The sequence below is a fragment of the Leptodactylus fuscus genome, chromosome 3 (genome assembly GCF_031893055.1).
Source record: "Leptodactylus fuscus isolate aLepFus1 chromosome 3, aLepFus1.hap2, whole genome shotgun sequence".
Taxonomy (NCBI): domain Eukaryota; kingdom Metazoa; phylum Chordata; class Amphibia; order Anura; family Leptodactylidae; genus Leptodactylus; species Leptodactylus fuscus.
Window position 1 is genome coordinate 92,864,900 of NC_134267.1, and position 26,102 is coordinate 92,891,001.

At 40.6% G+C, this 26,102-nt stretch overlaps 1 protein-coding gene across 1 annotated transcript; it reads left to right on the top strand.

Moving 5' to 3' along the window:
- Positions 1-26,102, top strand: LOC142197585 (uncharacterized). The gene is made up of 7 exons (XM_075267986.1): positions 1-178; positions 2,162-2,316; positions 5,792-5,954; positions 11,411-11,569; positions 14,505-14,672; positions 25,805-26,032; positions 26,068-26,102. The coding sequence occupies exons 1-6, from the start codon at positions 74-76 to the stop codon at positions 26,000-26,002; spliced, it is 948 nt and encodes a 315-aa protein (XP_075124087.1). The 5' UTR covers positions 1-73; the 3' UTR covers positions 26,003-26,032; positions 26,068-26,102.

Consider the following 26,102-nt stretch of genomic DNA (forward strand, 5'->3'; position numbering starts at 1 on the left):
TACTAAAGAAAAGCAGCATCTGATTGAGGACATAGTTCAATTGAAGAAAGGGAAGGAGCTCACTGACAGACGGATGTCTCAGAAGGAGATGGAGATACTTCTCAACAAGCAAGAGTTAGAACGTGAGCTGGTCAATGTAGTCAACATAGACGAGAGAATAAATGCACTTCAGACACAGGTATGTGTCTTACCTAGAAGTAGCTGCAAATATGGAGCACATGTAGATCATCCACATGTATAGAAGCCTAATACAGCAAAAGACTAACTCTGCCAACTGATAAGAGGTAAAAAATATGCAAATCTATTCTCCAGGATGTAATTAGGAAAACAGTGCCTCTGTATGCTGCCCTCTAGAGGGCAGCCCCCTTAACATCATGCATGACTCAGTTAATAAGCCTACTGACATGATGCGGGGTTTATTGCCAAATTAGTATTTCTATTCCAAAAGGAACAGATTCCCAGCTATGGACAGCGCTGTTTCGGTCTTTTGGACCTCCTCAGCATAGCGCAGGGATACTAATTTGGCAGAGTGAGAGACTATAGAGAGGGCAGCATACAAAGACACTGTTCTCCTAATTACATCCTGGAGAATAGATTTGCATATTTTTTACCCAGAATCCCTAGCGGAGCAGGAATGACTTGTAAGTCTCTGTATGCCTATGTAGGCACACACTCTCCCTAATGTGTATGATTATCCCCTGACCATGGTCTATAGTCTCTCACTCTGCATGATGTTAAGGGGGCTGCCCTCTAGAGGGCGGCATACAGAGGCACTGTTCTCCTAATTACATCCTGGAGAATAGATTTGCATTTTCTTTACCCAGAATCCCTAGCGGAGCAGGAATGACTTGTAAGTCTCCGTACGCCTATGTAGGCACACACTCTCCCTAATGTGTATGATTATCCCCTGAACTGATATAAATCCCTACAGTATATCTAGGTGGGGTAGCACTGAACTGCTGTGATTTTGCTGTCATTCTTGCTCTCCTTTACTATTGGATATGGTTCTGTTTTAAAACTCCTAAAAACAAAAGGCCACATGCTATTTGTGGAAAACACGTCCCAAATGTGTGTGGTATTAAGCAGTCAAAATAATTTCCCTAAATAAAAAAAACACCAGTAAATATAATTTTTTGGGTAGATATTCTGTCTATTTTTCAAACCTTTCCCAAGTTTATGGAAATGATTTGTATTAATGGAAGCAGATAGGTCTATTTGGGACATTAAACTACACACAGGTCCTTATGGACTGTTGGGCTAATTCTCCTAAATAGCCTACTCCTAACACTGTCAGTGGATGTTATGAAACCTCATCGGACTCAGCTCTGGCGCTTCTGGTGCCTATATAGTTGTTTGCTGAAGTAAAGAACATATACCTTAGCTTAGTTGTTTGATGTAGTCCTCTAGCTTCAGTAAAAACTGCACAGGCACCAGTACAGAAGCCAGATGAGTACAAAGGTGGGTTGTTGTTTTTTTAATTAATTTAAAAAATTGTGGGCACCAGCAGGGTTAGGAGTAGGCTATTTGCAACACTAAACCAGTGGCCCATAAGGACCTGTTTAGTTTAGTGTCCTAAATAGCCCTGAGAGGTTCCCTATAAGTGTCAATCTAGGTTGATGCTTATCAGTATTATGGACATGTAATGTTTGCTAAATTATATTGTAACCACTTGTGTCCTTTAAAGGATGTTCCCATTTTAGAAAACTATGGTATATATACAAAATGACTGCTGCATCTATAAATGAACTCTTCAGCTCTCCATTTATGTCTGTGGGAGTTAGCCGAGCAGGCATGGTTGGACATTTTCTTTATTTCTTCATTCCTTTTCTGCCTGGATCCAGTGGCCACCTCCTGAGGCAGAGCGTGGAATGGGGTAAATACTGAAGATGCAGTTCACTATGGATATGCCATTTATGTCTAAAATGCAGGGATAGCATTAATCCCATAATAATCCCATTGTTGGATGAACAACTAAATGTATCTTTGAAAACCATAATACCGGCAGTCTTCTGACCTGTACATGCACAGAGTAGAAGCTGAATCATGCACTGTATTCTGTATGCTCATGGCTTTGTATTTTATTCCACATGAAGCAATGCACAGCATTCGACAATAATCTGTATGCTTTTGTCATGCCTGTCATTTCTCCTATTTTGAACAGGTAAAGCAAAGAATGGAGCAAAAGAAAGATATGGAAAACCAGCTGTCACAGAAGAGAATGGAGCTGCTGAAAGTGAATGCAGACAGGCATGAAATGGAGGAAAAACTGATCAAACACACAGCAGTGACTCAGAACCAGCTCACACATGATTTAAGGTACCCACATCTGTTCTAAAACATTCAACAGCTACATTGTATCTTGGGATATGAGGATAGTCTGTAGCAGCGATGGCTAGATAACTGCTCTGTATAAGCCACATGGGAAGAATATGTAATGACTAGCTAGTATCAGGAGACTGACGCAGAATTATGTAGCACCTAACCCAGCTTCACCGCTCCAAAAACAGCAATTGTAATCTCAATATGGTGTTTCGTATCTACCTTCAGACCTAGGCCTATTACTTGAGTAGGAGCGCGACTGCATAGTCCACTTGTTCACTAGTAGCTTTTGGCACCCTGAGGCTTCTAGAACAAATGATCACATCACATCCTGTGAATAGGTTAACAGTATGAACATTCAATATGAGGATAGGAACCTCTTTAATAAGAAAAATATGAGGCCCCCTGGGTGAACAGACTACCAGTGGACCTATATAAATGATATGGAGAGGTGCTACTATTGTGAAAACTTGCTATGGTGCAGAGTCGTTTTGAAGAGGGAGAACTGCCAACACCTTTATGTGACTCAGACAGCTGCTTCTCTGTCCTGGGTCAGACCAATTTAAAGAACATGACACGTATGCCTTAAAAACTACACAAGGCCCCTATATGGCTACCAAAATACTTGTTTAAGAAGATACATGTCCTTTTTTGCAACTTTGTGTGGCAGTGAAAATCTTCCAGGATCAAGCTAGATAAACTGCAACTACATAAACATAGTGGGAGCTGGCACTTCCACACACCTGGGTCTCTTACCTGGCATTGCAATTCCACCACTTTCAGGGGTGTGAGGAGAAGTTCTCTTTAGGCTCTAGTGTCCACCTCATTCCTGGGGGAGGAGTAAGGTATGGTGAGGATGCAAGCAACTCCTTGCACAATCTGCATCTATGGGAACTTCTTCAAGTAGAAGGGTTCCAACCGTGGGGACAAAAAAAGCATCAGAAGTCACAAGAGAGGAAGATAAATCTGACCATGACAAATTCCTGGGGATATGAGAGACATTAAAATAAAAATGCTTACAGAACACTTTGGGAGCTTTTTGCGGCCTACCAAGTCCAAGTGGGTACCTATCATAGAAACTTTGGATGGATAAATATGGGAAGAAGCTTTGGGATTACTGAGGTGCTGTCTACTAGTGTGCCTCTGCAATGCTCACAGCTTTTATTTTTTCTTCATATAGTCTGAGACCCCAAGAGTCTTGAAAAGGTTGGGGTTGAGGACCGATGATAAATGCCCCAGATGCACACAGGATGCAGTGGATATATTGCACATGTTTTGGTCCTGTTGATAGTCACAGGGCCTTTGAGTAGAAGTAGCAGACCTCGTACATAAAGTTTTTGAAATTCAATCACCTATGGAAGATGGAATGTGTTAGGACAATACCTGGGGAGGAAATCGAAAAACTGGCAGTAGTGAAAACTTGTTTCTAGTCTGTACAGCTATAGCAAAGCATTGGCTCATGTCTTCCATCGCTGGAATTGAGGAAATTATTTGCTTGTTAAAGAGGACCTTTCATCACCTCCATCAGCTCCTCAGACAGGCAAGAGATGCGGCTCGGAGCACCTCTGATTGAAATCGTGAGTCAAGCTCAATTGCCTCCTCCAGCCTGACACCACCCACTTGACTTTAGAGAGATTAGTCAGCATATCAGACACAAAAACTAACAGCAATAATTACTCTGGAAAGGTGAGGGCTAAGGAAAAAATTACAACTGCTCTGGAATCGGCAGAGCGCCACCTATTAAATGATAAAAAGAGCTTTTGTTGTTGGAGGTGGTGAAAAGTTCTCTTCAATCCCTTCTGTACTGGTTCAGGACCAGGCACATTTTACTTTTTTTTTTCGAACAAGCGGGATGGAGAATTATTTTTTGTTTGAGTTTTTTTTTTGGTGTCTCACAGGGCTTTATTTTTATGTTATTTTTATTTTTGCATGTTGTTTCTTTTATATCTGGGAAAATGTGTCTGTTTTTCACATATTTGATGTTTTTTTGTTTTGTCATGTGCGAGGTCAGAATGGGTGATGTGGTCATGGTATTTTAATTTTGTTTTGTTTTTTTTAGTTTTACATTGTGCCAACATAAGATTATAATAGACCTTTGGGGGGCATTTTAATAGTACTATCACATGACCACCAGGTCAGAGGAGAGCAGCACTATGGCAGCTGCCATATAGCTGAATTCATAGCGTTCATTGAGTGCAGTGTTCACAGCAGTTGGGAGCCAGTTGATACTATAGGATCTCCAGCGATAGTAATAGCTGGCTTCCCAATTCTGCAGCTGCTTGATATCGTGCTGCTGCTTAAGGGGGCATTCACACTACCTTCATTGTCCGACAGGTAGTGTCCGCTCCTAGTGTCCGTTCAAAATCTCACAAGGACATTAGGATCGGACACTAGCTGTGTCCGTGACACTTGTCATTCATTTAAATGGCGATCGGGTGCGTTCTTTTGCACTCCATGCCTGTCCTTCACTGTCCGCTTGTAAAGATGTCCGACTTTTCAAGCGGACAGAAAAACCCGACATGTAGTTTTTTTCTGTCCGATTGAAAAGTCGGACATCTTTACAAGCAGACAGTGAAGGACAGGCACGGAGTGCAAAAGAACGCACCCGATCGCCATTTAAATGAATGACAAGTGTCACGGACACAGCTAGTGTCCGCTCCTAATGTCCGTGTGAGATTTTGAATGGACACTAGGAGCGGATACTACCTGTCGGACACTGACGGTAGTGTGAACGCCCCCTAACACTGCAAGGACATATAGGTAACGGTGGACCTCCCAGACGTATGTAGTCTACAGGTGGTCTGGATTGGTTAACGTCTACTAATAAAAATTCATATATATGCTTGGCCTTTTTGCCAAGCCTAAATTTTTATGCACAGTTATGGACGGGAGCCTGTCAATCACTGACAAATAAGGAAAGATTTTAATGGATAAATGACAATCTTTACTGAAATTTTGCCCACAAACCCATATATCAATTTGCTCAGCTAGTTCTGCTCTATAACATGCCGTCTACTGAATAAATAGCATTTTTCTTTAGACAAGTTTTCCTGAGCTATAATTTTCAGTTTCTCGCACAAATGATTGTAAATTTGGCATGGCATGGGGGCATCTGAATAGTAAAAAGTGCTAAAAAGGACTTGCACAAAATTTTGTATAGTAACCATAATGAATTCCCCTTGTTGACATATAAGCTCAGTGCTTTTAAAGGAGATCTACTAGGAGAGATGTTTAAAGGGATATGTGTATATGCTGTTGTGACAGCATTTCCTTTCCTGATAGGATCATTTTTATAGGGTCATTGTTTGATCTAATTACCATTCCTATAATCAGTAGATATTCAACAGCCCCATGTGTTTCAAAAGTGGCATTACAGTATGTCTGCATGTAAATGAAAATGTTTGTGTGAAATCAAATTAGATATACGTAGAATAGGAGTATATGTAATCACTTACAAAATGTGGTTTTGCAGGAATGAAATAAGTTTCCTCCATCAGCAAATTCGAGAGAAAGATCTGCTCTCTGAACAGGACCGAGTCTTGAGACAAAAAATGATGAGAGACTGCGCAGAGCTGACAAATGAGAGCAATGAATTGCAAACTCAACTACTGGAACTTACCAAACAGCTGGATATAGTAAGAATGATTTTTCTAGAAATGTAGTCATATCTTAAAGGGAGTCTGTCACTGGAAGCCTTAACCCCGCAAATAGATAGGTTAAGGTGACCTGAATTGTACGGTGATTTCCCCTTGTAAATCAGCGCCTCTGTTCCCAAGATACAACTGTTTTTGTTCATATGCAAATGAGTTTTTTTGAGCAATGACGATGTTGCATTGTTCCAAAGAAGTAAGCGGCATCCTCGTCATTACTCCAAACAGATAATTTGCATGTTGATAAAAATGTGATATATTAGTAGTAGAGGCACCAATTCACAACACTTGATTTGGGTGATCCTAACCTATCTGTATTTAGGACTGGATTGATCTGTTGGATTCTGTTGATAGACACCCTTTAAAGGGAGTCGTATCATTGCTGCCCATCTACTTTAAACTGCTCCCATAGTGCTATAGATGCTGTTAGCAGAGTAAAAAGGAAACCTTTCTTATGTTTCAGAGCCCCAGGGAAGCAGAGAAAAAGCAATTTTATTCTTTATTGAAATGAGAATCTTGGAGCACAGGGGGAGTTACCTCTGTTACTGAGCACTGCTGCATCATCACTAAACATGCTCTACATCATCACTAAACACGCTCATCCTGCACATTCAGCTTGTCCCCCTGGACAGTGTGAGGATCAACTGACACAGGATCAACCCCCACTACTCAGGTGGATGAGCTGAATGCAGGAGGGGCTATTGTAAGACAATATACTGTTTCGAGGTCGGTATTGAACTTTATAATGTGTGAAGGGGCCACTGTGGGACATTTATACCTAGTGAAGGGGCCCATAATGGCCTCCATACAATATATGTTGGTCCAGAGTGTCCTCAACTGTATTGTATGGAGGCCATTATGGGACATTATACTTGGTGAAGATGACACTGTGGGACATTATACTGTGTTTAAATGGGGCATTATACTATGTGGGGGCCAGCAAAGGGAGTATTTTGCGTGTGAAGGCCAAGAAGGGAGACAAACTCAAAAATTTGCAATGGGGCCCAATCTTTCCTAATTACACCCCCTGCCCCCACTGTTTCTGGGCAATCAATGCTGTTAGTTCTGTGGTCTGGTAAGCTATTTAGGCTGTACGATCAGGCTAGAGCAGGCAAGTCATGTGATTCTGTGTTCTGAGACTGGTTGCCTCTATTTGGAGCTTACAGAGCTTAAATAGCACATCCGTCACCAAAATTAACTGCAATTTTTGCTTAGGAACTGTGAGAGATAGAGAAAATATTCCAACTGCTCTGGACTACGTTAAACTGCTAAGTGATTACCCGCTTTAAGATATTTCTAGCCTTGTGGTTTTTACAGGTTACTATGTGGCCAGTAATACTAGTAGCAGGCAAAGCAGTTAAGGGCTCGTTCACATCTGTGCTCGGGAGTCCGTTCTGCAGGTTTCCGTCTGCTGCACAAAACAGGGCAGGAGACGGAAACCTGCTGGACTCTTTCATACCCAGTCATTTGAATGGGTTTGAAAAGTGTCCGGCCGTGAGCGCCGGTGAGCGTTTTATGCTCTCCGCGGTGAAACTGTTTTTATTAAACCGGACACAGAGTCGGACATGCAGTACTCTGTGTCCAGTTTAAAAAAAAAAACAGTTTTGCCGCGGAGAGCATAAAACGCTCACCGGCGCTCACAGCCAGACTCAGCATGACAGGTTTCAGTCTTCTGCATGAAGAAAACGGAAACCTGAGATTTGAGTCCGGGTGCTAGTGTGAATCCAGTGTAATCAGTTAGTACTTCCACTTACTTAAATGGGTTATTCAGGGACTGTTTCTTCCTCCAGGGTTCTATTTGGATCAAACCTTAGGGTTCTGGGCTGGTTTTAACCATGATTGGAACCAACAACCGAGTCAGTCTGCCTCCTTCCCTATGTTTGCATGTATTTACCTGATCTATGGGGGTTGGCTTTCTTATTACAATAACTTAGGGGCTGGTTAGTCATTGAGTACATGTGACCCAGGGTTGGAACCAGCCTGAAAACCCGGGGTTCAACCTAAAGAGAACCTAGGAGTAGGTAAGTCTCCCTGGATAACCCCTTTAAGTGAAAGCAACAGCAGCTGGTACCCTGGGTGGCACCAATTTTAATGTGTTACTTGCTCCTAAATAAAAAGAAAATATGAAAGGTTTTCTAAGACATAAAATGTTTAGCCAAATTGCTCTCTTAAAAAAAGTGACATCCAGATAAGAATATTGACTAAAACACAACTTTTATGAGCAACTTGGTAAAGAAACCTTGAGTATTTTCTACTCTACTTACTCCACCTAAGTAAAGTAAGGGTTTTATGTGGCAAACTTTACTATTTTGTCATTAGTTCTATTTACTGATGTTTAAATGTTTTCATAAACCAATTGCACAAGAGAATATAAAAAACTTTTTTGTAAAGTTTCAAAGGAAAAAAGCTTCTTTCTTGCATTATCAGACTATTCTCCTGTCTCCTAAACTTTTCAATTCACTGCTCAAATCTGTCAAAACAAGTAGCAATGACAGGTTTCATGCGGAAACTGGTAAAGCTACCAGCTACCACCTACACATACAAGCAAATATATTTGCCAATTTTCACGCAGCTCCTTATGGAGGTCAATATGAGCCACACTTAAGTCCTTACCTAAAATAGGAATATCTATTATGTCATCAGTATTTATTTCATGTAGCTCAGGGACATTCCAATGGCAAGCCGTCCTTCTCCTGCCCCCATTGCTCTGGCACATAATTATTTAGGAGGGGCAGAGGCACATAGGTGTTCCTGGTTTTCGCTCTTTCTTGACACCCACTCACACTGACCTCACAAGTTGCCAAGCAACAGATGCAGGTTTAGAATATGAAATATTTTGATGTAACATTGGCTGACTCATGGCTTGCTTATCGTTCTTCTGCTCTCTGTTAAATGTGGAATTACAAGATTTTAGGATTTCATATGGTTTAATACCTGTGGGTCTAAATCGTGTACATGAACTAAATTTTCACATAAATTTAATTGCACTTTTTTTTTTATTTAATTGATTTCTGGTTAATGCAACCCTTATATAATAGACTTTATGCTGATATGTACATATCTGGTTTTTTCCTAGTAATATGCACAATATATAGAAAGCATACATTTTGTAGTAGGCATTGAAGGAGATGGATTAATAAACTTACCAATTTATCATTAAACTGTTGCCAATTACCATCCTTTGGCTACATTACATTTACATCTGCTTTAAAAAGCATTCTGCCTTATTTTGGCCCTTAAAATGACACCCGGATAACAACAGACCCCATTATGATTGTGGATGTAACTTAAACTTGCTAAGATACACTGTTGACCATAGCTACATGTTACTCATCTATTATAAATGAGGTAATTATCTAATTTGTCCACTGACATAGTAATAGGGGGTCTCCAATGACATGGCATTACATATATTACATACAATATGGAGAATATTTCTCTCATTGTCTAGAAATGGACACATAAAGCTGCTTTATTTTGTAAGTAGGAGTAGGCAGACTTTTTAAAACCATGTGTGACATATATATATATATATATATATATATATATATATATATATATACATATATACATACACACTCACCGGCCACTTTATTAGGTACACCAAGCTAGTAACGGGTTGGACCCCCTTTTGCCTTCAGAACTGCCTCAATTCTTCGTGGCATAGATTCAACAAGGTGCTGGAAGCATTCCTCAGAGATTTTGGTCCATATTGACATGATGGCATCACACAGTTGCCGCAGATTTGTCGGCTGCACATCCATGATGCGAATCTCCCGTTCCACCACATCCCAAAGATGCTCTATTGGATTGAGATCTGGTGACTGTGGAGGCCGTTGGAGTACAGTGAACTCATTGTCATGTTCAAGAAACCAGTCTGAGATGATTCCAGCTTTATGACATGGCGCATTATCCTGCTGAAAGTAGCCATCAGATGTTGGGTACATTGTGGTCATAAAGGGATGGACATGGTCAGCAACAATACCAGGTAGGCTTTGGCGTTGCAACGATGCTCAATTGGTACCAAGGGGCCCAAAGAGTGCCAAGAAAATATTCCCCACACCATGACACCACCACCACCAGCCTGAACCGTTGATACAAGGCAGGATGGATCCATGCTTTCATGTTGTTGACGCCAAATTCTGACCCTACCATCCGAATGTCGCAGCAGAAATCGAGACTCATCAGACCAGGCAACGTTTTTCCAATCTTCAATTGTCCAATTTCGATGAGCTTGTGCAAATTGTAGCCTCAGTTTCCTGTTCTTAGCTGAAAGGAGTGGCACCCGGTGTGGTCTTCTGCTGCTGTAACCCATCTGCCTCAAAGTTCGACGTACTGTGCGTTCAGAGATGCTCTTCTGGCTACCTTGGTTGTAACGGGTGGCTATTTGAGTCACTGTTGCCTTTCTATCAGCTCGAACCAGTCTGGCCATTCTCCTCTGACCTCTGACATCAACAACGCATTTCCGCCCACAGAACTGCCGCTCACTGGATGTTTTTTCTTTTTCGGACCATTCTCTGTAAACCCTAGAGATGGTTGTGCGTGAAAATCCCAGTAGATCAGCCGTTTCTGAAATACTCAGACCAGCCCTTCTGGCACCAACAACCATGCCACGTTCAAAGGCACTCAAATCACCTTTCTTCCCCATACTGATGCTCGGTTTGAACTGCAGGAGATTGTCTTGACCATGTCTACATGCCTAAATGCACTGAGTTGCCGCCATGTGATTGGCTGATTAGAAATTAAGTGTTAACGAGCAGTTGGACAGGTGTACCTAATAAAGTGGCCGGTGAGTGTGTATATGTATATATATATATATATATATATATATATATATATATATATATATTTTTTTTTTTTTTTTTTTTTTAAATCGGGCTGGGGGAGGTGAAACAGAAAAAGAAATACTCACTTGTCCCCGGTGCTCTGGTGTCAATGAGGTCCAATCCCAGTGGAAGTCTCCACTGCCAGCAAAGGCCAGTTAGCGACCACAGCAAAGGATACGGGACATCTGTGTCTGTGTCTCCAGAGATGGAAATCCAGTACTGACTGTGAATTACTGGGGGAGATTTATTAATCTTGTGCAAAACTTTTGTGGCCTATAAAATTCACAAGTCTAGGGTTTGCAATGTTTTAAATGCCAGTCAAGACAAAAAATTTTGCAAGCGACATTTTTACACCTTCCTCAACACTTTCTCAAAATAGGGTATGGCAAGGATGTGATGGGAGAGAGCATCGCCTACTTCCACATTTACCAAACTGGCGTAAATGATGCCTGGAATCCAGGCTATGAGCTTGTATAGATTTCAGTGCAGGTTCACAGTCCAGCAGAGAAAATACCTGATTTATGAGGAGGTGGACGTCTTCTCATAAATCAGACGCATCCTCTATTGAGTATAATTTGTATTGGTAAATTAAAAGATTAATCTTGATTATTTCAGGAGAAAGCACTTAAGAAGGACAGCTATACCCATAGTTCCTCTAGTTTCGCTCAACTTCTAAGTGTTAAGGACAAAGAAGATCAACTTACCAAGCAGATACAACTGCAACAAGCATTTCTTGAGAAGGAGAAGGAGCATTTTAAAGATTTGATCAAACAGGTAAGAGTAACATAATAATGATATTGTATGTGTCTACTATTACAATAGTTCTTTTACAGACAGTGGGTCATCCTTCCAAATATTTGCCTGTTGGGAGATATGCAAAGCACTTTTAATGGCTAGATCTCTTAAAACCTGCAAGTTCATTTAACTGTAAGGAAAACACCCCATAAACCTTCCTAATCTATTTTGACTTTTACATATCTATATTTACATCCCCTAAGGTGGTTGATCACACATACAATATACTGCAATCCTATAATACACTGCCTCTGCCTGCAAAGAGCAGAACTATGCTAGTGATAGGCTTGGGAGCTCCTGGCTGTTACAGTATTGGATTGCCATTCCTGATGACACTGGAGAGCAACAATCTCATCCAATATTTCATACCTTGGTCACAAAGATATCTAAAAGGTTAAATGTCTGTAATCACATATTCTCTAATCTCAGGCATTGCCACTGGGTCTCTGATGTGTAAAATAGCAGAGATCTGGCTGCCGTGATGCCTTCTCAGGTCCTGAGCAGGCACCATGTTTATTGACCCAACATCCACTGTACTATCGCAGCAGATGTTAATAAGGGATAAAACTTCAGTATCTGATTTCTAGGAAAGATTTCTCGTTACTAAACACAATGCAGTGGGTCAAGAGGGGGTACTTTGTAACATTGAAAAAACCACTATATCAGCTTAGAGAGACTTGTTAGCCATGTATGCCCCTCTAGTATGCTAATAAGTTGTTTGATGGAAAATTGTACCTTTTGCTCCTTGTCACTGAAGGGCAGGGTACTGGTTCGCTAGATGAGAGGCTATTGATTTGGGGGGTGTACCTCTCCAAAAACTCTAAAACAGTGTTCTGTGGATGGGCATCTTTTCATTTTTGGAAGAGCGTTTCTGATATGCTTATATACCAAGTCATAACAGATGGCTTCATGAAATCCAGGCATTGACTTACAGGAAGCTACTTTCCAATGGGTGGCGGTAGAGAGCAGTTTTTTCTTTTTACATCAAGAAAAACATATTTGCATACATTTTCCTGAAATGCAATGCAGTGCTTTTTTTAGGTCTCCTGAGACAACACTGTTGCTATAGTTTCCTATATATTTGTGTCAGAAGTTGTATAGTTGCGCTAAGCATTATTATATACAACATCTTACAAAAGTGATTACACCCCTCACATTTTTGTAATTAATTAATTATATATTTTCATGGGACAACACTGAAGATATGACACTTTGATACAATGTAAAATAGTCAGTATGCAGTTTATAGAACAATATACATTTGTTGTGACCTGAAAATCACTCAACACGCATCCATTAATGTCTCCTGGCAACAAAAGTGAGTACATCCCTAAGTGAAGATGGAGAAATTGTGCCCAACTAGCCAATTTCCCCCCCTGGTGTCATGTGACTCAATAATGTTACAAGGTCTCAGGTTTAAATGGGGGGCAACTATCTTAAATTTGGTGTTATCGCTCTCACACTCTCTCTCATATTGGCCACTGGAAGTTCAACATGGCATCTCATAGCAAAGAAATCTCTGAGGATCTGAATTTTTTTTTTCCTCTACATAAAGATGACTTATGTTATAAGAAGATAACCGAAACCCTAAAACTGAGTTGTAGCACGGTGGCCAAGACATTATAGTGGTTTAATAAGACTGTTTCAACTCTGAAAAGGTTTTATCATGGTTGACAAAAGAAGTTGGGTGGCCATGCTCAGCATTATATCAGGAGGTTGTTTTTGCAAAATAGAAGTATGAGTGCTGCCAGTATTGCTGCAGAGGTTAAAGGGGTGGGGGGACAGCCTGTCAATGCTTAGACCATACAATGCTGCACACTGCATCAAATTGGTCTGCATGGCTGTCATACTAGATGGAATCTTTTTCTAAAAATGATGAAAGCAAGCAAACTAAGGGCATTGATTACTGAAACTGCATTGCTATCACAAATTAAAGCCTTTCACTTCGATATATTGTGTGTGCGGCAGAATTATTTTTGCTCTCCTGTTGGGGTTGGAGAACCCTCTTTTTTCCTGCTCCACCACCTACCATTTTTGTTTAGAGTATGCAGTACCATTGTCTATTCTAGATTGTGGTCTGACAGACCAAGATAAACTTATTTGGTTCAGATGGTGTCAATTGTGTATAGCAGGAAACCAGGTGAGGAGTGCAAAAACAAGTGTGCCTTGCCTACAGTCAAATATGGTGGTGGGTGTATCATGGTTTGGGGCTGTATGAGTGCTTCTGGCTGTGGGGAGCTGCAGTTCATTGAGGGAGCCATGAGTGCCAACATGTACTGTGACCTATTGAAGGAGAGCATGATCCCCTTCCCTCGGAAACTGTGCCACAGCACAGTATTCCAACATAACAACAACTACAAACACACCTTCAAGACTACCACTATCTTGATCATGACTTAAACCCTATTGAGCATCCTCAAAGAGAAGGAGGAACATAAGGACTCTAACATCCACCAGCTCTGTGAAGTCATCTTGGAGGAGTGGAAGAGGATTCCAGTGATGACCTGTGACGCCCTGGTGAACTCCATGGCCAAGAGGCAGTGCTTGAAAATAATGGTCCCGAGGATGAAGTTAAAAAGTACAAAAATGTCCACACTTGCCTGTAAACAGGTTCTTTTATTAGTGAACAAATAACACCACGGGTTTCCCTGCAAGTCCCCTTTTATCAAGTGTACAAGTGGTTTGAGAAAGGGGGGTCTTTCCGCAATACGCTCACTGAGCTTCCAGTGCTCGTTCAAAAATGGCTGAGAGGATTAACAAACAAAAGGTATGTGTGGAATAGCCTTTCTAAAGGCTATGCAAATATATGCTTAGTTAAAAATGAGTTTTCCCAATGATAGAATCCCTTTAAGGGTGGTATGTATGTAGTATACAGTGCAGGTTGCTATTAATGTGCAGTATTCTGTTTTGCTAGAGTGACTTGATGCTTAATAGGAATGATCTTCAAGATTTAAGATCCACTACGTTAAGAAGCCAGATTGCTGAGCTACAAGCCATGTTAGTCAAGGAAGAGCAAATCAACACAGAATTGAAGAGAGACAAGACATTGCTGGTTGACCATATATCTTCCTTGCAAACCCAGGTAATGAACTTCCCTTCATGCCACTGTATTAGTCACTTATAACATTGTATGGTATTATTACAGGGGATCTCTGTACATGGATCCAACAGGTGAGCTAGGGCTGGTCAGTAAATGTCTACATGCATATGAGTGATGGAACAGACAGAACTTCTCATACTCCTATTCATGGTGTGGTTCTATTTGGAATGAGCGTAGTATCTTGTTTCAGCTTTAGACCTCATTTAGAGTGTGCTTAATGAATATGATTCACTGTTAAATAAGAATGAATATAATACTGATAACCTCGGTAATGATTTTAGTCAGCTTTGGAAATAGTCTTGTTAAAAAAAAACAAAACAAAGTAATTTATAGGGGTGGGTTTGGCTATAAAGCAAACCACACAATTGTGTGTGGCCTGGAGATCAGCGGTGCCCTCAGCAGTGGGTTGTGTTACCTATTGGATTATTCTAAAAGTATTGGATTCTACTTTAATTGCCCATTCCAGCTCCTTTTCAGGCCTGCTCCGTTCAGCCTCCTTGGGCCACCATTCACTATGTCCATTGTTCATTATCCAGATGTAGTGCGTGGTGGTCCTGCAGAGGAACTGGGATGGTTTTATAAATATTGGTGTCACCTGTTAGATTAATCCACTAGTAATGGCCTAATGTAAGGACCATAAAAGGACAGACAATGTATTGTGTGGAAGCCATAAAAGGGGGCATTGTACCATGTGGGGGGCCAGAAAAGAGAGCATTATACTGTGTGGGGGACATAAAAATAAGCAATATTCCGTGTGGGGACCATAAATGAAGGTAATGTACTGTGTGAGGGCCAGTAATGCAGGAAATATGCTGTGGGCGCGAATGAAGTGGGACCTATATATACTGTGTCGGGACCAATAAACGGATTATTTAACCTGCAAAATGGTGGGCAGTTCTGGTGAAGTTTGAGGGGAGGGGGGCTACAGATTTTGATTAGGGGTGTTTTCAGATATTATTTTGCTTGGGGCCTCTGAAATAAGCCCACACGTGGTACTTTAGTGTCTACCGTTCTTGCAGACCTATGTGCTTCCGTGGTAGAACACTACAACTGCAGATTTACTGTGTTACGTCTCTTCCCTACTTCTTGCTAATCTACCAAATGTATTTTAGGATGAAGTAGGGCACAAATGGAAGGGATTATGAATGTTTCAGCAGGCTACGGAGGCATTTAAGGTAGTCTGTAACCATGGAGACACATAGATCTGCAAAAAAGCTGAAGGAAAAAAATGGCAGGAATTTAAGGCCATTTGAAAAGTTGCTTCATAATTTATTAGAGAGGCATTGCGATACAAAAAATGGTTATAAAAGTTTATATACATAGCTTCTCTGGTATCTATGCAAGATTTAAAAAAAAAAAAAAAATTAGTATCTGCTATTTTGCAATTAAATATATTTCCACTAGATGGCAAAATGACTTTATTTGTATAAAAAAAATAATAATTAAATCGCAATCCATGCGCTATTTGTTGTGAAGTGATTTGCTGGTAACTGTATAATGAAAGAGTCTTCATCTCTGTAATTTTATGTATCTCTGTGTAGCAAGTTGTCAACATTTCAGCAATCTAATTAAAGGAAAGCAGAACTTTTTGATTCTTTTTCATGAATGACATCTTTTAACTTTGCAGTCGGTTTAGCTGTGACGTCAATGTACTGAAGTCTGTGATTTTCTAATAATGTAGAGTAGATAGACGCTGCTAGATTACCCATCATTGATGAGTCACATTGTGCTATGAAATGTAAGCTGTATATATAGACATGGAGTACGCAAACTGGAGGAATTTATGTAACTAAGACTACCTTTCACCACCTCCATCAATTACAGCTTTTTGCATTCTGGCCCAATTGGATTTTTTTTCTCTTGCCCTCCCATTTCCCAAGCCGTCAGTGCTGTTATTTTTTGTGTCTGAAATGATGATTAATGGCAAGTGGGTGGAGCCAGTCAGGAGCAGGCATGGGGCGTTATTGCCTCTGTCCAATCAGAACCAGACAGTGTCAGAGCTTAGACTTGCGCCCCTCTCCGGCTTCTGTCAGACCACACACACTTGAGATATGATAGTCTAGTTACCATATCAGGCATCAAAATAACAGCACTGATTGCTTGGGGAATGGTGGGGGATAGAGAAGTGTTATAACTACGCTGGAATCAGCAGAGCCATGCCTACTAAAGAATGAAAGGAGCTGAAGATGGCGGTGGTGGCAAAAGGTTCCCTTTAATAAATTAGGAACATCTCCACTTAGGAGATCAAGACTGATATACCAAAAAATGTAAGGGGGCATTCACACTAGCGTCGGTGTCCGATGCTAATGTCCGCACAAAATCTTGCACGGACATTAGCAGCGGACACTAACTGTGTCCGTTACATTTTGCATTGATTTAATGGTACATCATAGGCGTTCTTTTACTGTCCGTGTCTGTCCTTAAGTGTCCATTCACAAAGATGTCCGATTTTTCAAGCAGACAGCTAAATCCTACATGTAGGTTTTTGCTGTACGCTTGAAAAATCGGACATTTTTGTGAACGGACACTTATGGAATGAATTATGGAATTTTGTGAACGGACAGACATGGAATGTAAAAGAACGCACGTGATGTCCCATTAAATCAATGCAAAATGTAATGGACACAGCTAGTGTCCGATGCTAATGTCCGCACAAGATTTTGCGCGGACATTAGCATTGGACACTAGGTGTCGGAGACCGACGCTGGTGTGAATGTTCTCTAAGTTGTATTACAGTTTTAACCAGTCTTTGGAACATAAACCCAGTTTATATTGTTTGGCCAATAAAAGCATTTGTACATTGGTTTATGATTTTACAAACCGCCATGGTTGGCCATTTCCAGTTAAACTGGTGTGGGTATCTTTTTTTTTTTTTAAATGTAGATTGTGAGCCCCCCATAGAGCTCACAATGTACATTTTTCCCTATCAGTATGTCTTTTTTTGGAATATAGGATGGAAATCCATGCGAACACGGGGAGAACATACAAACTCCTTGCAGATGTTTTTTTGCTCTTGGTGGGATTTGAACACTAGGACTCCAGCGCTGCAAGACTGCAGTGCTAACCACTGAGCCACCGTGTGGCCCCGTGTGAGTATGTTTTGCTAGTAGACTTAGTTGGAGGGAAATAACTAGCTGATTCTCTAAAGTAGTAGAATTATTTATTCTTGTATTATGTTCATTGGGAAGAAGGGAAAAGTAAATCTCAAGTGAGCCATCGTTTTCTGCACCCTGTACAAAGGTTGAAAAATCAGAGCTTTGTTGGCAAGAAGAGAAACATTTTGGGTGAATGCACTTATAGGGGTTATCAGGCTTCTAACATTGATGGCCTAGCCGCAATACTCACTTGCCTTATAAAATTTAGCAGCAAATATAAGTACTGCAGACCTATTCCATAGACTTCAGTGTTAGCGGTATGTAAACATTCTCAAGAACCATATTAATGAGAGCAGAACTGTTGGACCCCCACGGATGTAATATGGATAGCCTATCCTAAAAATAGGCCATCAATTTTAGAAACCAGATAACCCCCTTAACCCCCACCTTTCACCACCGCCAACAAGTCCAGTTCTTCACATCATTTAATAGCTGCTGCTCCACTGATTCAGATACAGAAAAGTAATTCTAAGTGTGCTGGAATCAGTGAAGCGGCACCTATTAACAGATGCTAAGAACTTGAATTGGAGGAGGTGGTGAAAGGCCCTCTTTAAATATCATCATTATCATTTGAACAAACATAAAAAATTGCAGGGCACTCCACACACAGCACAAGGGCATGTGAAAACCCTACAGGGCAATACTAGCGTAAAAACACCTAACATGCTATATAATATAATATAGAGGTACTTAGTTATACAAATTTGATCAAATAGTATGGAAGCCCACCTGCCACGACAAGGCAACCTCATTTAGATGGGAACCTACACTAAACAGACATACCTCTCTTGGACCTGGACAGGTCTACAGTGTGAACACAGGGCAAACTACCATCTTATATTCAAGGTGTTATCCATCAATATTAGATCAGTAAGGGCTCGTTCACATCTGCGTTGTAGGGTCCTTATTGCAGGTTTCCGTTTCCTGCATAAAACAGATGCAGGAGACGGAAGCCTGCAGGAGACTTTCTCACCCATTCATTTGAATGGGTGAGAAAGCTGTCCGGCCGTGCGCGGCAGTGAGCGTTTTGCGTTCTCCGCCGCGAAACCGGGTTTTATAATCCGGACACAGAGTCGGACATGCAGTACTCTGTGTCCGGATAAAAAAATCCGGTTTCGCGGCGGAGAGCCTAAAACGCTCACCGCCGCGCACGGCCGGACCCGGTCTATGGTTTCCGTCTTCTGCCATGCAGAAGACGGAAACCATAGTACGGACACATTGAATGCAGGTGTGAACCCAGCGTTAGGGTCTAACACCCAGGAAACCCACAGATCAGCTGATCTAGGTGAGTGGCTTCAGGTAATGATTGCTTGCCAGGAGACATGCTGCTCACTCCTTAGGTATGGTCTGCTATTTACTATGTTCTTGGCTTCCTTTCCCAGTCTCTGGTGACTTGTGTCCTTGTGGTCTGCTATATTTCTTATCCTTTTTTATCCTAACCTTGTGATTCAGTCAGTCAGTTTTGACATTTGTTCGTATTTATGCTTCTGCTTTCCATATGTTTACAGAACATTGAAGGACAATTGATAAAACTTTCTGTAGATTATTGTCTGCAGCTTCCGCTGACAGTCTGCAGTAATGTCCGTGGAGATACTACTGTATAGTCAGACATCATTGTATATTTATTTTTTGGGGAACTGATTCTATTGTTTCCTGATGGAACTAGTATGCCAGCACACCATCACAGCCCATCTGTTATATGATAGGGATATATCTTACATTTTTCAGTATTGGCTATGTATCATGAATAATGTACTCACTACAATAAAGTATGAAGATAAGTAATACAAGGACTGAAATATCAGCATAGCATCAGACTGAAGGCTAGGATATATATGATTATGAGGTTCTGAGACTATGGAAAGACGCTATCCAGCTGGTACAGAACTGCCTTTCCAAGAAGATTGGAATATTAAAATGTTAATTCAGCCAGAAATGAAAACCTTCCAGTGTTCCCGAATCCTCCATGTAATAAATATGTTAGGTCTTTAGTTCTAAACACAACTGTTTGCTTTTCTTACCTATTCAGAGCCAGAAAGTTTTTTTTCATATTGAGTATCTTGATTATTATTATTGTTTATTATTGTTTATTTATATAGCACCATTAATTCCATGGTGCTTTACATTTGGGGGTTTACATACAATACACAAAATATACAGGTAGATATCATACTAAGGGGGCGTTCACACTACCGTCGGTGTCCGACATGTAGTGTCCGCTCCTAGTGTCCGCTCAAAATCTGTCACGGACACTAGGAGCGGACACTAGATGTGTCCGTGACACCTGTAATTCACTTTAATGGGCATCGGGTGCGTTCTTTTGCACTCCGTGCCCGTCCTTTCCTGTCCGCAAGAGAAGATGTCTGACTTCTCAAGCGGACAGAAAAACCCTGCATGCAGGGTTCTTCTGTCCGCTTGAGAAGTCGGACATCTTTACAAGCGGACAGTGAAGGACGGGCACGGAGTGCAAAAGAACGCACCCGATGCCCATTAAAGTGAATGACAGGTGTCACGGACACATCTAGTGTCCGCTCCTAGTGTCCGTGACAGATTTTGAGCGGACACTAGGAGCGGACACTACATGTCGGACACCGACGGTAGTGTGAACGCTCCCTAACAGTGACCGACTGGCACAGTGGGGTAGAGGGCCCTGCCCGCGAGGGCTTACAATCTAGATAGTCGGCCATGTCCCCGGGATTGCATTATTCTAGCGCTCTCCTTTGCTATCTATTCCAGTCACAGTGGAGGATATTTATTAAGAAAAACGCGCCAGAATTCTGGTGTAATTTGCATCGAAACCTTGTTTATTGTCTCAGCACAGGCACAGCTTACAGGGCTTGGTCCAGTCTCAATAGTCTCAGGCAGTCAAACAGTGTAGAGAAGAGTAGCATTCACCAAGTCTTATCTATGACTAAGATGTACTTAGGAACCTTTTTATATAATGTTAGGACTTTTCAAGATTCTGCTTAGAGCATTCTTTCAAATGTGATCCAGACTTGACCGAAAGATCCAGTATACCGTAAATTAATGTGTTTTCTCACATCAGTATTCTTCAGAAGGCTACAGGACATTTGAACATTACAGTAGCATAACATACATAGCTTTGGGGGTACAACAAATATAACAGTGAACTCATAAGATTTAGACGTTAACATAGGTGGCGTATTCATATTGGCAGGCCCAACACTATAGAGTATTAACTATTCTCACCAGGCTTCAACCCTCCTTCTCACAGAACCAAATAACTGTATCTGAACCTGCAGTGTCCTGGAGCAGCTTCATTTAGATGCAGTTACAATGGCACGTTTGATGCAGAATTTCCATCAAATCAACATGTCATCCCTTATTATACACCATCAGGTACATATCTTTCAGTTTTCTAGTCATAGAAAGTGTTATTTAATGTGAGACTATCAATGTATGTCATCAAGGAGGTTCTGCAACAGCTTGCTTATGTAGTACAAGGCACTTTAGCATAGCAATAGGGAGCATCACTGAAGGAAGTGTCCTTGCCATAGTGTAGTCATAGTAGAGGTGGTGAAAAATTAAGTGGAAGGGGGTGGCTGAGTAAATTGATATCCATGGAAATTAGATGTGCCTTTTGTTGGAGCTCAGTTAAAAATTCCGGTAATGCATTTTCATGTTTAGTGGATTAGTTTTGTCGTTCATTTCAATCCACATATTAAATATAAGAGAAACATTTTGTTCTCAAGTCACTTTATGTGCGTAGGGTTTATCAGTTACAGCATTGTCACCTACACTGTATGCATTTGACAAAGTTATTGGAGAGAACAGATTCTCTGCCAAGTTATAAAATTGACACTAATTAGAGATTGTGTTATCCGCTGTTTTTCCTACCCTAGGTGTTTTTCATGGAGCATCGCTTGTGGAGGAGATTGTTTCAGGCCTTGGTTTTGAGTCTGATTTATGAATTTATTGAGCTATGTATTGGTGTCAGAGACTATTTGACCTAGTTGACAGCTATGACTTGTAACGCTTTATACACTCTAGTCTATAGGACACTAAGGATTCATAAAGCACTGGAGAATTTCCGTTCCTTATTTCATAAGAATGATCAAGAAGTGCATTCAATGTTTTGACCATTACAATTGTGAATATGAAAAAAATACCGTTTATACTCGAGTATAAGTTGACCCTAAGCCGAGGCCCCTAATTTTACCATAAAAAAACTGGGAAAAACTAATTGACTTGAGGGGGGGATCCACCATTGCAGATAAAAAGTCTGGTCATGTACTTTGCAGCTTAGCAACTCCATGTGCCTCATATTAATAGCAGTTAACCCCATCATGTTCCTCACATTAACCCCCTGTGTGCCTCACATAAGAGTTACTAATATGTGGGACATATGGAGGGTAATAACTAGGTATCTTCAGAATTAAGGTCCTTTATGAGTACCCCCATGTGTCTCACATATTAGTAACCCTTATATGGGGCACACAGGGGATATGAGAGACATGATGGGGTTAACTGCTATTAAAGGGGCTCTATCATTGGGAAAAGTCATTTTTAACTAATCATATACGTGCATAGCCTTTAGAAGTGCTATTCCACACCTACCTTTAGTACAGTCCTATGAAAAAGTTTGGGCACCCCTATTAATCTTAATCATTTTTAGTTCTAAATATTTTGGTATTTGCAACAGCCATTTCAGTTTGATATATCTAATAACTGATGGACACAGTAATATTTCAGGATTGAAATGAGGTTTATTGTACTAACAGAAAATGCGCAATATGCATTAAACCAAAATTTGACCGGTGCAAAAGTATGGGCACCTCAACAGAAAAGTGACATTAATATTTAGTACATCCTCCTTTTGCAAAGATAACAGCCTTTAGTCGCTTCCTGTAGCTTTTAATCAGTTCCTGGATCCTGGATAAAGGTATTTTGGACAAACAATTCAAGTTCAGTTAAGTTAGATGGTCGCCGAGCATGGACAGCCCGCTTCAAATCATTCCACAGATGTTCAATGATATTCAGGTCTGGGGACTGGGATGGCCATTCCAGAACATTGTAATTGTTCCTCTGCATGAATGCCTGAGGATTTGGAGCGGTGTTTTGGATCATTGTCTTGCTGAAATATCCATCCCCGGCGTAACTTCAACTTCGTCACTGATTCTTGAACATTATTCTCAAGAATCTGCTGATACTGAGTGGAATCCATGCGACCCTCAACTTTAACAAGATTCCCGATGCCGGCATTGGCCACACAGCCCCAAAGCATGATGGAACCTCCACCAAATTTTACAGTGGGTAGCATGTGTTTTTCTTGGAATGCTGTTTCTTTTTGGACGCCATGCATAACGCCTTTTTTATAACCAAACAACTCAATTTTTGTTTCCAAAATGAAGCTGCCTTGTCCAAATGTGCTTTTTCATACCTCAGGCAACTCTATTTGTGGCGTACGTGCAGAAACGGCTTCTTTCTCATCACTCTCCCATACAGCTTCTATTTGTGCAAAGTGCGCTGTATAGTTGACCGATGCACAGTGACACCATCTGCAGCAAGATGATACTGCAGCTCTTTGGAGGTGGTCTGTGGATTGTCCTTGACTGTTCTCACCATTCTTCTTCTCTGCCTTTCTGATATTTTTCTTGGCCTGCCACTTCTGGGCTTAACAAGAACTGTCCCTGTGGTCTTCCATTTCCTTACTATGTTCCTCACAGTGGAAACTGACAGGTTAAATCTCTGAGACAACTTTTTGTATCCTTCCCCTGAACAACTATGTTGAACAATCTTTGTTTTCAGATCATTTGAGAGTTGTTTTAAGTAGCCCATGATGCCACTCTTCAGAGGAGATTCAAATAGGAGAACAACTTGCAATTGGCCACCTTAAATACCTTTTCTTATGATTGGATACATCTGGCTATGAAGTTCAAAGCTCACTGAGGTTACAAAACCAATTTTGTGCTTCAGTAAGTCAGTAAAAAGTAGTTAGGAGTATTCAAATCAATAAAATGATAAGGGTGCCCATACTTTTGCACAGGTCAAATTTTGGTTTAATGCATGTTGCACATTTTCTGTTAGTACAATAAACCTCATTTCACTCCTGAAATATTACTGTGTCCATCAGTTATTAGATATATCAAACTGAAATGGCTGCTGCAAACACCAAAATATTTAGAACTAAAAATGATTAAGATTAATAGGGGTGCCCAAACTTTTTCATAGGACTGTATATAGATTGCCTGAGGCTTCTGAATAAGTCCATTTTTATTCATATGCTAATGAGCCAATCACAGAGCAGTAGCACTAAAGGACTTTCCCTTTTATTTAATTTATTTATTTATTATTTTTTTTATTTTTTGTAGATTGTGAGCCCCACATAGAGCTCACAATGTACATTTTTCCCTATCAGTATGTCTTTGGAATATGGGATGGAAATCCATGCAAACACGGGGAGAACATACGAACTCCTTGCAGATGTTTTTTTGCCCTTGGTGGGATTTGAACACCAGGACTCCAGCGCTGCAAGGCTGCAGTGCTAACCACTGAGCCACCGTGTGGCCCCTCCTTTATTTAATTTATGCAGATCCTTCCAGTTTTCTGTGCTCCGTGGACCTCGACTCAAGTGTAAGCCGAGGGAGCTTTCTCAGCATGAAAAATGTGCTGAAAAAGTCGGCTTATACTCGAGTGTGTACTGTAAATTAAATCTTAAAGGGATTTTCCCATTTTCCTCACTCACCAGTTTGCCTGCTGTCTCTTGTTCTCACTTCCTGTATTATTTAACAAGCTGGACAGAACACTTTGACGGACCTCGCTAGATATAGACATTGCCTTTACCATGAGAAATTATTTGTTATAATTACTATAAATCAAATATAAATGCAGATCAAATAATACGCACATATGTATTTCATTACACAGGAGTGGAGAACACTTAAATTAGAGAATGGACTTGCAGTAAACTCCGTATTATCTTTGTGTTTACATATAGAGATAACTGACACTATTCAAGCCTTTATAAGCAAACTGAAATTAGCTGACCTAGAGCAGTGACAGAACTCAGACCCCTACCCCCCCAGAGAGCAACGCCTCATCCTCCCACCCCTGTGTTATCAAATATAGGACTTGGACCAAGGAAATGCTGTGTGAACAATGGAGGAATAATCTCGCATAGCAGGCACACAAAGCAACATCCATCTAGCTAAAGCAATGTATTTAGGAAAACTCTTGAATTTACATTACATAAGCTAGCAGTATAGATAGAATCATTGAGGTAGGAATAACGCTTTAAACTTAATAAAGTTTACTCTTGCCTTATTCTCTCCACTGCATACATCCATGAATAATCATGGTCTCTGATCAGATCATGTGTACACTTACAAAAGCTGGAGACAATGTCCAGTTAACCAGTTCTTTTCTGCTCTGACGATAATGAACTCATTAGATTAGACTCCAAATGGATGAAACCCTAAAGGTTTGGGGGGGTTTGTGATTTTTAGAATGTAGGCAATAAAGAGAATGTTTACAAGGTTGTTTGTCACATATTAGGACATGTTGACAAGAGGATTTTGAAGCAGATTTTAGGGAAAGTTTCTACCTCAAAATCTGCTGTAAAGAACACTCCTGATCTGTCTCCCTCAGTGATGAGCTCCTTTTTTTTTTTTTTGTATAAATAAATAGCCTGCTGAAAAAATAGGTGTTATGCCCGTTCTCTCCGCAGCTACTATAACAGAATCTTTACTAAAGCTGCAGTGCATGGCCTCACTATGACTTGCTCTATTGTATAAGGCTAATATGCAATGACACTCACACCAGAAAACCTAAAAGTCAGCCTCAGATTTCTGCCATGGATTCCAAAGGGACGATATTGGAGCAGATTTTTGAGGCAGAAGACTGCCTCAAAATGTGATCCAAAATTATGTATGAACATACTCTTACAGAATCCAGTTTGATTTTATATATTCTAATGATTTTTTTTTTCCTTATTTTAAGATCACTAAAAAGGAGGATGAACTGCTGCACATTTCTTTTAAAATCGAAGAACTGGACAAAAGCCTGGCAACTGTTCAGTCTCATCATTCTATGCAGCAGTCTCTGAAGTCTGTCAAGTGGAATGAGATCTCTGACCTGGCAAGGTCCATGAAGAGACTTTCCCAATCATTTCCTGTTCCACAATTATACAAGTATTGATGCACCTCCAGTTATAATTTTATTTGCAGAGTCAATTAATACTTATAATTGTATTCACAATTCAGGTCAATTATTATTTCTTCTTATACAATAAACTACA